General features: G+C 40.7%; 1 protein-coding gene across 4 annotated transcripts in view; it reads right to left on the bottom strand.

The window, feature by feature from the left end:
* The window catches only part of flna (filamin A, alpha (actin binding protein 280)), a 46,901-nt gene that overhangs the window by 20,118 nt on the left and 11,708 nt on the right, over window positions 1-15,075 (bottom strand). For all 4 annotated transcript variants that reach the window (XM_063015860.1, XM_063015862.1, XM_063015861.1 and 1 more), the window contains exons 3-11: window positions 6,894-7,142; window positions 5,505-5,602; window positions 4,140-4,287; window positions 2,950-3,146; window positions 2,705-2,867; window positions 2,310-2,510; window positions 1,538-1,675; window positions 1,309-1,435; window positions 1,074-1,210 (exon numbers count right to left, since the gene is read on the bottom strand). In XM_063015860.1, coding sequence (XP_062871930.1) covers window positions 1,074-1,210; window positions 1,309-1,435; window positions 1,538-1,675; window positions 2,310-2,510; window positions 2,705-2,867; window positions 2,950-3,146; window positions 4,140-4,287; window positions 5,505-5,602; window positions 6,894-7,142 — 1,458 coding nt within the window. The remainder of the gene's footprint in view (window positions 1-1,073; window positions 1,211-1,308; window positions 1,436-1,537; window positions 1,676-2,309; window positions 2,511-2,704; window positions 2,868-2,949; window positions 3,147-4,139; window positions 4,288-5,504; window positions 5,603-6,893; window positions 7,143-15,075) is intronic.

The raw sequence follows: 15,075 nt of genomic DNA, 5'->3' as shown, positions 1-15,075 counted from the left end.
ATAGGACTGCAACTGTTACACGTACACATGCTTCATTATTTTATAAGCGAATTCTATGGAAAATGGTTTGTTGGAAGTTAATACAGAAAATTCAGGACTTTTCTGCAAATTATACAAAGACTCACCTGTAAAGAAAGAGAAAGATAAGATATCCTTTATTTGTCATATATACATATACAGATGTACAGTACAATGAAATTCTTTCTTCGCATATCCCAGCTGGTGTTGGAAGCTGGGGTCAGAGCGCAGGGTCAGCCAACTTACGGCGCCCCTGGAGCAGACAGGGTTAAGGGCCTTGCTCAAGGACCCAACAGTGGCTACATAGCAGAGCCTGGATTTGAACCGCCAATCTTCCGGTTGATAGCCCAAAGCTCTACCCACTATGCTACCACAGGCCCACCTAATTAATAATAAACCACCTAATTAAAAGTAAAGTTAGTGCAAAACGTTGAATCGATTTTTATAAAATGGGTCTTTCTGCCATTAAAATCAGCACTGTTGCTCTTAAAACAACTAATAATGGTTCCTACCTTTACACTCTGTTAAATACCAAAAACAAATCACAGTAAATTTGTCTCTTGCTGTTTTTTGTTTGCTAGGGTATTAGGTTTCTAACAAACTGAACTGACGTGGCATAGTGGATCAGTGGGTAGCAATGTCACTTCACAGCAGGAAGGTCCTAGGTTAAATTCCCAGGTGAAGCTGTCTGGGTCCTTTCTGTGTACAGTTTAAATATTCTCCCTGTTTCTGTGCAAGTTTCCTCCCACAGTCCAAAGACATGCAGTCAGGCTAATTGGAGTTACTCAAGTCCCCTACTAAAGTCACACTGATCAGGCATAGCATTATGCTGCCAAAACAGCCCAGCAACTGTGAATTTAACTAAAGAAAACACAAAGCATTAATGTAGGTCTCTGTGGATAAATTGTATATGTTCATGATACAAGAAAATATATTTTAGATACAAGTCAGAGGCATTGATGTAAAATTTAGAGTAATTTAATAGATACATCTATCAAAGTTGTGGCAAGTTGTCACTTTGCTAAATTTATTTTTAGAGGCCTGGAAAAACTCACCCAAAGTGCCAACATCATCTCCGACTGCTTCAACCACAAAGTCGGCTGACTTGCCCACAACACCGCCTTCCAAGCCAGGGCCCCATGCCCGCACCTGCTGTGGCCCAGCCTCGCTGCTCACCTTCACCTCGAATGGGCTGAGAGTGATAAAACAGAAGTGAAATATATGTTAAGTAAGAACGGATATACTGTTTAAATCTTGCTTCTGTGCTTGAGATTTAGCCAGCATGCATACCTGCGTGGAATGTGCTGGCCACCCCATGTAATTGTAATGATGTAGTTTCCAGGTGAGGTGGGGTAATATTCAAAACTATACACCCCATCTCCCAAATCCTTCTTCTTACATGGCTCCTCTAGGCCCTCTAAAATAACACACAATCACAATCACCAATCTGAGCAAAACATGCGATCAAAAACTTGTCGTGATGGGTATGATACATCGGATAATACTATGTTTTACTTACTAGGCCCTTTGATGGTGACCTTCAGGTCTCCAGTGCCAGCTCCTTTGGTGTAGACCTTAAATTCTGCCGTCTCCTTGAGCCGCAGGCCTTTGGGCTGCAGACCACGCCCTTTGGCTTTGCAGAGACTAGGATTACAGGCTACGAAGAAACGAGACAAGAGGATAAAATTACTACATGTATCAGACTCTAAACATGCACCCAGTTATTGCCATGAATGGTCGGACTTGCAGAGACAGGCAGGAAACCCTCGGCATGCGGCAACTCAGATAAAGCTACGCAAGAGCTGCATATCTGGACTAAACCTGGTCCATATTAGCAAAAGCAGAAGAACATGTGGTAAGGAAACAAGCATGCTACATTGGAGAAGAAAAAAATGTGTGGCTGTTAAAGTTGAATTCATTTGTCTAAACAACTACACATTGCTGATTCATGGGAACACAGCAGTAAGCAAGCAAAGCAAGTACCCCACAAGGATCCAAGGAATCAGGAAATCGCATCAGAGGCCAACAGGTTGGTCCAAAGAGAGAGGAATAAAGATCAGCAACAGATGACAGCTGTCCTTCAGGAGGAGAGGTCAGCAGGAAGGGAAAACAGCCCAGGAATAAAAAGGAAGAAAAGCAAAATACCATTTGCAGTAAAAGAAAATCCCACCAGACAGGGAAAATAATTCCAATTTGTCAAATATACAGAACCCACACAATCATATTTCACATGTTTACTTCTCCATCCTGTGCCTCTAAATCTCAACAGCACCAATATTTAACCTCCTTACCCTCTCCCACAGTGACTGTGTAAGGGCTCTTTGAGATCTGGCCCCCAGCAAAAGTTATGTAGATGGTGTGCTGTCCCTCCTGAGTGGGTTTGTAAGTGCATCGGTAGCTGCTGTTGCCTTTATCCTCGATGCTGCACTCCACCGTGTCTTTCTTGCCACTTGGGTCAACGATGACCACCTCAACTTCTCCCAACCCAGCACCTAACAGAAAGGACAAGTGTGTTTCTTTGAAAAATGTCCTATTTAAGAATAATTAGCACTGGAGTTAGGTTGCATGTACAGTAGGCTTGAGCAATTACAATTTGTTAATACAATAGCCAATTATTATTTTGCTGCTGTATAAACAAGTTCTCTATTAAAGCCCCTTAAGGAGGAAGGTCGTAACGTGCTATTACCAGCAGTGTAGACGTCAAAGTAAGTGGTCTTGTTGGCGATGTTGCCCACAGGTTCAAGCCCTGGGCCCTGAGCAGTGACCTTACTGGAATCTCCCTGAGCCATCCCAACATCCACCTCAAATGGGCTCTTTGAGATGTGCAGTCCAGCAAACAGCACTGTTACCTAATGAATGGAAATCAAGTCAAAGGTTAAATCTGTTTAGAATACATTGGGGGTAATGTGCAGTTGGATATGACCCATTTACCTTATGTAGACCGGTGACTTTGGGAATGTAGAATACAGAATAAGTGCGGTTCTTGTCGTTGTTCGGGGTAACTTTGGCCTCCTCACGATGGCCAGCTGGGTCTTCTACATAGACGAGCACCTCCCCCTGGCCTGCGCTGATGGTCTCCACAGTGAACACTGCTTTCTTCATCACCACATTACCAGTGGGCTCAATGCCTAACAAAGAAACATGATTCTCCCTTAGAAATAGTGCAGATTAAGCTCAGTGTCTCACACAGTTTAGTATTAGACATGAAACTATATTTATCAGGCCCCATCCTATTAATTCACAGCCAAAAAAATTCCCATAGCCAATAACATGTTTAACTTAAAAAAAAAAAAAAAAGTCAGTAATTTAAAGGTAATAAATGCATCAGTAGCTCCAACTGGCATGTCTTTGTAGGGGGGGGGGGGGGGGGGGGGGACTCTATGCAAACTCTATTCAGAAAGGCTCTAGGACACTTGGTCAGAGAATCGAGCCCAGATTATTTTCACTGCACAAACTAGAAGTTTCACTAATATTAGAAATCATAATCAATTGACTCGAATGTCAACACTAAGGATAAAAATTAGCATGGTAGAATTTGGGATACAACCCACCACCTACCTAGCTTCCACATTGTATGACTAGGGAAACCTAAAGGGTATTATTTTGTCCAGTTTCCACATGGGGCGGCACGCCTCATAGCAAGAAGGTCCACAGGCGGGGTGGTCTGGGTCCTTTCTGTGCTGAGTTTGCATGTTCTCCCTGTGTCTGTGTGGGATTCCTCCGGGAGCTCCGGTTTCCTCCCACAGTTCAAAAACATGCATGTCAGGTTAATTGGAGACACTGAATTGCCCTATAGGTGAATGGGTGTGTGTCTGCCCTGCGATGGACTGGCACCCCATCCAGGGTGTTACTGTGTGCCTTTTGCCCATTGAAAAGCTGGGATAGGCTCCAGCTCTACCCCACCCCACCCCAACCACCACCACGACCCTGTTTGGATAAGCGGTTAAGAAAGTGAGTGAGTTTCCACATGTCTTTGGGTCCTCCTTATATAACATGAATCATGGAAACAATTATGGATATTTTTTTATTTAAGGGGTACATATAAACTTTTGGCTATTGTCCATCAGGCACACTTTTAAGACTTTACCATTTTAACAAGCATTTGTTAGACGTTACTGTACCTGGTCCATATGCTCGAGCCTTTTTGGGGTTGAGTTTAGGACGCAGAGGGGCACCGGGCTTCAGCTTGGCCTTAGGGAACTGTGACAGATATGTCATGACTGAGTGCTCATCCACATTGGGATCAACGATTTCCTCTGGAGTGATCACCTGGTAGAAGGGAAATAAAGCAGACATGACACACATCAACTGCCTAAAAAACATTTTAGATATGTGAGTCATAACAGAGCTGTCTCCTAGGAGACGGGTATCTTTCAAGACCGCTTGCCAGTCTGTGGCATGAGCTAGCAGGCACAACACACGCGACAGCAGGAAACTTTGCCAACCACACTTGCAACTGCAAGCACGCAACACCTCAGACTCGGCAAAGACATTTCAAAACCTATTGGGCAGTTTCACTTCTGCAGCAATGTGACGGTTTAACCACCTTCATTTTCACGGTAATGTTTTTCCCAGACACACCTAACAACCAAGAAATCTAAAGACAGTAGCTGAGCATTTGATTGGTTACCTGCTAGCCCCCTCCCACTCCATTTCTCAAAATACTTCAAATACAGCCTTACTCAGAATTTCAATATTAATGAAAGGTGGTGCAGCTGTAAAACAAGCCGTATTAGCAGAAATTCAGGCTTCGGATCTCCAACAGGGTTATCAACCAGTCAAGAGTCTACATTCAGACATGATCGGCTGTGTCTGGGGGAGGGAGCACTGTGACTCCCAGTGACTCTCGGGAAACCAAACCCACAGCCAACCTGACCAGGATAAAGCAGTGGTTATATATAAAGTTAAGAATTACATTTTTAAAAAATTAACAATTTTATTTCAAAAAAATGTATTGTAATAGATTTTTATTAAGTGGTGCTGTGGCACGGCAGTCTATCATGCTAGTTCACCACTGCTAAGATCTGGGTTCGAATCTCAGCAATGCTATCTGTCAGCTAGGCATCTACACAGACACAACTAGCTATGTCTGAGATAGAAGGGGGGTGGAGCCAAAGCCGTTCATGAGTCCACACCAGATCCGCCTGACCACATGAACCCCGCCCTTCACTTGTCAACATCACTGAAAACATTGTTACTATAACTGCAATACTTCATTTAATGTGACAGCACCCGATTCTCACAGGAATAACAAAACAGCACTAGAATTAGGACTAGAATTGGAATTTTTGTAAACTTAAGGCTTGAACGAAAGCTTCCAAAAGTAGGAAACTCAACACACAATTTTAAAAGTACTTTTTAATCCAGAAACTGTGGAATAATAAACAGAAGCATCAGATTAAACATTTATGCTGTGACTCATTTTAAACATATTGAATCAACAACAGGATTAAGCTTAGTCCAGAGAGATTAAACCCATTAATTACCTGAGGAACGCCCAGCCACTCATCAGCCTGCTGCATAGCCTCCCGGGCATTATCCACAGGCTTTGTCTGATCCCAGGAATCCCAGTCCGGACACAGACCTGAGGAGGACAACAATAATCTGAGGAGGATACCAACTAGTGCTGAAGTGCACCACAGTTGAGATAATCTTGCATGAAGGTTCCTAATTTAGCTCCTAAATTAAAAATGCATGTGGAAGACGGTCCTGGAATTTAGCCTTTGTACCACTAATTTAAACCAAATAACTGGATCAGGTCTCAGAGAGTGCAGATACAGCTAATAGTTTTAAAGAATTACACAATACGCTCTTAAATCAGTAACAAATTGTGGACCACTTAAGCCGTGCTATGACTGGAGCTTAACCTTTATGCTTTAGTGCAAATTATGCAAATGTAAGCACAATTTTCCAGTCTGATAAATCTGGCGAGGCATTGTGTACTAATATTTTTGTCTCTTTTGTTTCTTTTTGTTTCTCTGCAGTCAAAGTGATTAAGCTGCAGGCTTCAAATAATAAGAAATTGGTTATGTAGTGCACACTCCCCAAAACAAGCTGAAAGCCAAAAAACACACAGAAATATACTAACATTTATTACTGCTTACTTGCTGAACTTCAGCATGAAACATTTTATGTATTTTTTGTACATTGTATTATTCATTACACAATTTAATAATGGCAAAAATTGCAGAACAGAAAGCTCTGCTATTACATAATGCCATTTTCCAAATATAGCTACTTCACCCTGTGTTAAATTTGTACTCCACCCATGCTGACATTACTATTGTAAAGACTAGATAGTATAAGAACTGGACCTCATCTTGGCTCCTTTGCTGTGATTCAGACCGCTGAAATATAACACACACCTTGTAATGTACACCAGATATTATTACACAAAGCTTTTGATTAGTATGAAGACATCTGATTTAAATATTCAATGTTCCAAACAACTGGTCTACCCATTGTCAGTGTCTCCCAAACCAATCAAGTATTTAATTTCACATTTAACTTGTCCATAGGTGATAAAGATCTTATGATGGAGCATTTTGTGACAACAACTGATACACACTAACTTATGACAGTACAACACTGAGTTTTAAGTCATGCAGTGTGCACTAGGCTTTAAGGAGGATGAGAAATGAACATTTTAATCACTCCCAACATTCCTCTGCCCTCATGTTGGATCACACCTGGTTGGAGCCTTTATCTTTTTTCATTTTTACTTAAATTGCCAAGTATTGCAGCAATTCCAGATATGTGATTACTTCTACACTATCCCTCTAAGCTGAATGACATGTCATAACAAGACTATTAAACCCATAACACATTCTTTCCCTCCAACTACCCCCACCCAGCTCAATGACCTCGACCCTTACCTGGTGCACAACTGTCCACTAGAGCTCCCAGGGCTTTGCCGGACTGCCAGTCTCGGCTGAAGTTGGTAATCGGCAGCTCTGGCAGCTTGTTCTGGATCCAGCCCAGGAGCCTCTGCTTGGGCGTTTTCTGCTTGGCGTCTGTGTCCTCCTCCTCGTCCCACATGGGCATGGAGATGGAGTAGTGCAGGATAAGAGTCCATATCAGCCCCAGGATGAGCTTTAGATTCCCATCGACTATGGCTTTACTGTCTGTGGGTGGGAACAGAGAAATAAAAAGGGTACAGTTAGAAGGGGAGGCAGGAATTGAGTATTTAGGATTAAAAAAAATAAATAAAAAAAAATCAAGGAAGGTGTAGGGGGTAAACCAGTAGATATGAGTAATGGTAAGATAAACTGTAGTCCTCTGCTATGTGGAATTAGTTTGGGAGTTATTTACATGGGTTTCTAAATACGACATTTAGATCCTTAAAATCACTTCTGCATTGCCATCCAAGGTGGGTAGTAACACTGTACTTTGGTAACATTTAATATACATTTGTAAGAAGTAAATTAAGAATTATTTTTTAAAACATACTGTTACAGTCGTCATTTTAAACAAGTTTTCATTTTCTGATGGCCATTAGTCATTTTTATTTTTTTATAGAGGCATTTACCTTCACACTCTTACAGAACGAAATGTCTTTTTTAGGGAAGCCCTGTTGCAATCACAGCTACTGAGGAAGCACTGGACAGTGATGACCAGAACATCGTTTCATCCTACTCCACCCAGTTGCAAAGTAAATAATTAAATAATCTTTCGTTCGATCAACAACTGGCCATGCAAACCAAAATTAGTCATGGTTAGCAATTGCACTTCCGTTTCTCTGCACCTTACAACAGCACACACCCATCCAACTACGATAAACCACAGAGTTCCCGTTCCTAAGTGCCAGTGCACCATTTTAAGTAAATTAAAGACCACGATTATCCACTGCTGATATGCACAAGACGACGTCATAAAGCTGAGCAGAGTTAGAACATCCTGATTCTGACAAACTCTAAATAACTGTAGATAAGTGTGCAGATTGCAACGCTACAGCACAGCCATTCTCCTGAGGATTAGGGAGAGGTCGTTGTGCTCCAAGTGAAGCATGATTTGCTAAAAACATACAAACATACCTCCAAACCCAGCTGGCTTGGATTGTGCATCATATTTATGGAATTCAAGTCGAGTGGACGACAAATTCGTCTTCCAGCTACATGCAAGCTCATACATGTGTGTTGTTAAAACGCAGGAATGCCATTGCTATCTTTCAACACTCATGTTTTAATTCACGGAACATTCACCAAAGACAACAGAGCCCTCAAGACACGAGCACTGTTCATGCATTTGAGGGTAAAACAGACCTAAATAGAAGCTTGAAACAACTTTATTTTGAGAACTCGTAACGTTTCAGCGCTTGACCTTTATTTCTTCAATTCTGTCTTTGCCATGTAAAACAGAATAGTAATTTCAGTGGCTCTTTTGTTTTCCAGAGTGTGATCCACAAGCCACAACGACCCCTTCAAAGTTTGCTGGAATTCAGCTTGGTTTCCAGCAAACTGCACTGAAAAGTTAGAGATGTTCTTAGACCACAAAGAAAAAAAACGAGCACCATTATTCTCAGAGCCCTGGGGGAGCATTGGTTGAGCCTGAGAAAAGCCGTTTAATGAGTCGAGAAAAAAAAAAGAAGAAATTGAGGGGGAGAGACCTGACTAAGACGCCATCATTGCGACTCATGATTCTGAATCAGTGATAAATTTATACTGAAAGACTGTGTGTCTGTGTCTAAAGGAAGACAAATACATCAGTGTTAAACAGCTTGTCAAAGCTTGTTTTATGAATCAGAGACACTCATCTGAGGAGCTGGAGAGGGTACAACCAATACCTCAAGGCTGTACACCTCTTATCGAAATACTGCTTGTAAAATCAGACTTGATTTGTGGCAACAGCAACAACTTAATTTTACTGCAATCATTGGTTTTGCATAAAAAGCAAGAAAGCGCTTAATTTGGTCCGTCAGACTGACTCCAACAAATTAAACTCCAGCAAAACTTACAGAAGAGCTTCCTATGGGTACACAGTAAATTCAAATCCAAAAATGTACTTCATTTATAGCAGTCCACTAGCTTACATTTAGGGTTTGACTCCACCTGGCTAAACAATTTTAGAAGACTGTCTAGATGTCAAGTCAGGTTTGTGTGGTAATTGACTCATTTGTGCTTTTAATTAATCACCAGGTTAGTCTGACTTGTTAACAACCAGGTCTGACAAACTACCAGAAAATCACCAATCACCAAAGCTGGCTAAATCAGCCTTATTTCTCAGAACTGCCGAGCTTAGAACTGCAGTCAAACCGAAAGCTTGTCATTTGTCAGTTTGAATAATGATCAATGCACAGGCTGGGACAAAATGCACTTTTAGACATAAAATGGTCTACCACAGTGTTTTGCATTAGAGGTCCAGCAGAATAAGCTATTTCAGCTCCCACACTCAATAAAAAGCTTGATAGTAAAATGATGGTCAGAAAAGCAGTCATAAAGCTGGATTTGCTGGAATCAAGGCTGAACGCTGAAACTGTTGCCTTGTATTTGGGTTGGGCAATGTAAAATAACTAAAATAAATAGCTTCTGATCCATTATCTTGGTTCCAATTTGCTTATTTGAAAGAACCACCTATTTAAAAGTGGAACCAGTGCTACTATTGGTTGCCAAATTTTCACTGGCAAAACAGCATCAAGCTTCGACTGATATACCTAAGCTGATTGGTTCTGCTGTCAGTGAAGACAAGAATGCTGTTGCTCCCACCCCAACAAATCATACAACACCTCACCCCTTTAGACTGGCAGTGATTTCATTAATAAAGGGACGAAAAAAGCTCATTGGGGCTGGCAAATGTTCAAATTTGGAAGACAACTGGATAAACGAAGATGAACAAATCTGTATGCAACGTCTGGTGTTAAATGCAAGTAGGAGCATTTTATACAAAACAGTTATTTAAGACTTAATTTTTGAGAGCCATATGTAATAAATAGCAGAGTGATGGAATAATCTTGAATAATCTTTATTTATTGTATTATTTTAATTATAAGTTTTACCATACTTAAGACCTGATGGCTTTAATTCAGCATTTAAACCAAATTAGGCAAGATGGGAATCATGGGCCTCTGCCAGGCAAGGCAAGATTCATAAAAGGCTTCACAGTTACACTACTTAAAAACAGACCATTACTAATTAAGCAAGCACATTGGTCAGTCTACAGATTCCAGAAACTCCAATGGTGCAACAGTATGTGTGGGATGGTTTCAGACATACTGTGATTTTGGATGATGACTGAAGGCCCAGTGACGCATCATAAAATAACAAACATGAGAAACATCAGCACGCTGTGCAACAGCCGAGCCTTTTTTGGGCAAGATAACCACCAAATTCCCAAAACATGAATCTTATTGCAAAGGAAGATAACCTGATGAGTTTGTACTTTCAAAACGTCCTATCCAACATGCCCCAAAAGCTCATGCCAGCTTCATTACACATGAGCACAGACGTCTCAGAACACATTCCCATGACTCACCATGTCTCTGGGCTGACTAAACTACAGCATTTCTGACATCAGCATTCACCTCTGACCCCATATCCAGACCCCTAATGCGCCAGGAGACATTCCACTACAGACACTACACACAGCAGACCATAGTCAAAGTAGGTCTGCATTTCATTCCAATAGTTTAATATTAATAATGAAAGCAGAATAAAGGCCAGCAACATTTGTAATGGGGGTGTAATACATACTGGAATGCCCACATTTCAATAGGTTATATCCCCAAGATCTGGCATGACGTTTGGATAAACATGATCTTGCAGGCATCAATAAGCAAGTCTTGAGCCAGCTGGAACAAAATCCATGTTTTATAACCAGAACACCTACAGACAGAGCCACAATGTTCCATTTTTTAAACAGACACAAAAATCTAAGTGAATCAAAGTGTGAAGCAACTGTTGGGACTGTATTGCTACATACAGGAAAGCTTGTTTTTTACTTCCAAAATACAGCACATCCAACATATGTTTTTAAAGAAAGAGCAAACTTCCTTCTTTGCTTTCCTTTCTGATCCCTCCAGAGGTCCCTCCCTTCTTTTCAGCCTTCCTCCTTCCCTCCCTCTCTTTTTGGAAATGTTCCCCTAGTTTTATAGCCTTAAAAGGGCAGAAGCAAACTTGATCCTGGCAGGCCACCCATTTCTCAGCACAGCGGTTTCTGATTACATAGCAGGGAGGAAACTGAGGGAGGAGGGATCAAGGGAGGGAGTGATGGGAGGGAGGAGAAAAGGGCAAAGAAAGTCTGCAACAGTAAAAATGCTGCGTTTGAACTTTTGTATAAAACCCATATTGACAGAGCTGGATTGTCATTTGGCTGCTCTTGTTCTGCGGCTAGACGGTTGCAAGCCAAGCTCCATTAGCCAAACCTCACATCGCCACACAAAATCAACTATACATACTGTACTCAGCTGAGTGAAACAACTCGCATATGAAAGTGTCCACACTCTCAAAGAGGACTACAGAGATGCTCATGCACTCCAAACCTGCGATTAGAAAGAACCCAACACAAGAAAACAATCATGTTCTCAGCCTAATTGGTCTGTATTTGTGGGCCAATTCCTGAAGCTTAACAACCTGAACTAATTTTGTTTTATTGTACTTAACCTGCATCATTGTGAATCTAGGTGCTTCACTCATGACTCGAGGGTCAGAGATCCAATTCATACCGTTTTTGGTGCATAGCTGCACGGGACATGAGTGCATTCCGTAAAACCCAAGGGTGCTCTAATCACTCCATACCATCTCTATTACACATGGCTGCAATTTACTCATGACAGCAGTTAAGGCCAAATATCTCGGTACAAATTCTTGACCAGCATATCGGTTGTGGAAAGTTCTATGCAACCACGTCAATCAAGCCACCTTCTCAACTTGCAACCCTCCCGAAACGTTCTTTACCCTACCACTCGCATGAACTCATAGCTATGTCTTGATCTTCTGCAAAAACCTAGCATCCCTTGCCAACAGGAACAATATGAACACTTATCTGCTAAAGCACCCTAAAGCAACTGAAAACTGACTTGCAGAAGGAAGAGGAAGATGCCAATTAACTGCTCTTTTATCGTTCTCCTCAGCTTCATCCTCTACATCTGTTCTCTTAGGATAAGCACATCCATTCCCTCAAACAACTATCCAAATATATTGTATTATTAGTTTAATTAAAGACATCATATTACTAGTTTCATTCTACTGGTATTCAAACAATGCATACGGATTAAATGCATTATGAATGAAAAGTAAATAGTAATAATTAAAAAAAACAGTATTTAAAAGTATTTACAAGGATTATAATAAAGTCTACACACTCCTGTAGAAATGCTAGGTTTTGTGAGGTAAAAAAATAAGACCAAGATAAATAAGGTCACCTTTATTGTGACCAATAATGTCCAATTCAATTGAAAAAAAGAACTGACATTTTATAGAAGAAAAAATAATAAAAAGCCCTCTCCAGGTCACCCCACAGATTTTCATTCAGGTCTGGACTCTGGCTAAGCCATTCCAAACCTTGATATTAGTCTAGTGAAGCAATTCTTTTGTTGATGTAGAGGTATGCTTTGGGTCGCTGTCATGCTAAAAGGTGAAATTGCTTTTTATCGTCAACTTTTTATCAGAGGCCTGAAATTTTGAGCCAAAATTGACTGATATTTAGAAACATTCATAATTCTCTCCTCTTTGACTAAAGTCCCAGTTCCAGCCGAAGACAAACAGACCCAAAGCATAACACTACCACCACCATGCTTCACTGTGGGGTTCCTTTGGTGATATGCAGTGTTTTTGCATCTCAAATACTTTTTGAGATTATGCCCATAAAAGGTCAACCATCATCAGAACAAATTTTCTAACACTTTCCACATGCTGAATTGATATAGATTTTTGAGACAGATATGAGTTATGTCACAACCAGTAATGCCAGAAATTCATACAGCTCCTGGACCAGTTTTCTTTTAGTCGTTTCACTGGTTTTAAAGGGACATCCAGTCTTCACTGTGCTTCATGGTAATGTAATGCAATGCCCTGGGATTGTTGTACCCTTCTCCTGATCAATACATTTCTCTCCTGATCAATACATTTCTCTTTTGATCAATACATTTCAACAATTTTTTTATTTTTATATAGTGTAAACTTTTCACGGCCCATGTAGCTCACTGTACATACACATTTGCATTTAGCAGACATTTTATTTTGTTTAAAGTGACCTATAATTATGACTAAATGCAATTGAGGATTAAGGGCCTTGCTCAGGGGCTGTGGTGGGGCTTAAGATGGCAACCTTTTGATTACTAGTCCAGTACCTTAACCACTGAGCTACCACTAAAATTCCCCTATTTATGATTCATCCACAGAAATAAGCCATGCCAGATGAACATGGTTGAATGTACCAGTGGCATGGCAACAAAGAAAATCAAAAGATCTGAGTTTCTTATCTAGTTTTGAATCTTTCTGCTATTCTGGTTTTTCCCACCTCGTGAAAACATGGACTTGCTGCTGTAAGTTGTGCCTTGGTGTGAAAGTAGGTGAATGGGTGGTGCTCTGATGGATTGGCAGGCTTTACAGGGTGTAGCATGTGATGTGGCATGATGCCCACTGGGGCAAATCAAGAACAGAGCCCCTGTTTTATCCAGTCTGCAGCTGAAATGACTAAAATTGTTCTTTTGTTCTTTAAGTAACAGTATTTTCTAAATACCTCCTCAAATCTCTAAAGGTTACATCAAGTGGCTTTAAAAGGGTTTAAATTCTTTTGATGCTTCAGAAATAATCAGATGGCAGCAGCTTCACATGGTTTTTGCAGCTGCTGCCTTTGTGAATTATTGTCTATTAAACAACAACTTTTACATTCAAAAAATGGTTACAGTGGCGATCAGTTTTAAGACGCTTACATTAAAAAGCAGAATAAGTATTTTAGGGGAAAATATTCGAGCACTTCACCTGGTACTTTCCACTATGTGGTTTGTTCTGGGTACTATTCGCACGCAAATGTGCCACTTTTTTTTGCATACCATACCTCAAAGCGCGCCTCATTTGAATCACTGTTAACCGCTTGCTCTTCTTAAACACACTACAACACTCCATTTACACCTATTTCTTCCCTGACGACTGACTCACTTCCCTGGTCTGAACAAGCACTTGGAATGAAAAGGAAATCCTGGCATTAGCAAGGGGCCTCCTGGAGCCACAAAAGGCTGCACCTAATGGGCACCATGCATCACGGGAGCGGCGCAGAGAATATTGATTAAAGAATTAAAGTTAAACAAATATGCACGTTGTAAAAATCCTTAAGAGCTAAAGCAGACTGTGTTGTTGGCACAAATCTCCCTCTAATGGAAAGAGGTTTGAGATAGAAAAGTTGAACAAGCTTTAAAGTGGTCAACAAATGAGGCAACAAGAAAAAGAGTGCAGCAAATCAATGCAGAATGAAACTAAAGAGGAATCTTAGACGTAAACTCAATTAAGACCCAAGACTGAATGAACATTTTGAGGAACTGAAAGCAAACTATCTGTGTCTAGCCCATATTAGTCTTTATTAGCAGTTAAAAGCTAAATAAATAATGCAACTCGAACTACTAAACATAAATGGCTATGACAAAGACAAGGCTACTGTCTGTAATGGCTGTTCTATTTAAAGAAAAGAAAACTACAGTCCAATTCCAAATGGCAGGCCATAAAGCTAGATACACTATATGGACAAAAGTATTGGGACACCTGACCATGAGTTTGATGGACATCCCATTCCAAAACCATGAGCATTCATATTCAATTGCTCCCTTTAACCTTTGTAGCTTAAACATCCCACACTCTTCTGGAAAGCCTTTGGAGTGCGTCCGTGGGAATTTGTGCTCATCACAAGGTCCTTTGCACACATCTAGTCCTGTCTATAGACATTGCTTTGTGTTTAGGAGTATAATCATTCTAATAAAAGGGAGTTCCCCAAACTGTTGCCACATTGTTAAAGCATTTTATTTAAATTTTTATACATCTGTTAGTAATGGACGTTGCAGAAACAACTAAATTCAATCATTAGGAGGGGTGTCCACATACGTTTGGCCATATAGTATACATTAGGCAGACC

The sequence above is a fragment of the Trichomycterus rosablanca genome, chromosome 19 (genome assembly GCF_030014385.1).
Source record: "Trichomycterus rosablanca isolate fTriRos1 chromosome 19, fTriRos1.hap1, whole genome shotgun sequence".
NCBI lineage: Eukaryota > Metazoa > Chordata > Actinopteri > Siluriformes > Trichomycteridae > Trichomycterus > Trichomycterus rosablanca.
This window is presented reverse-complemented; position numbering and strand designations above follow the sequence as displayed.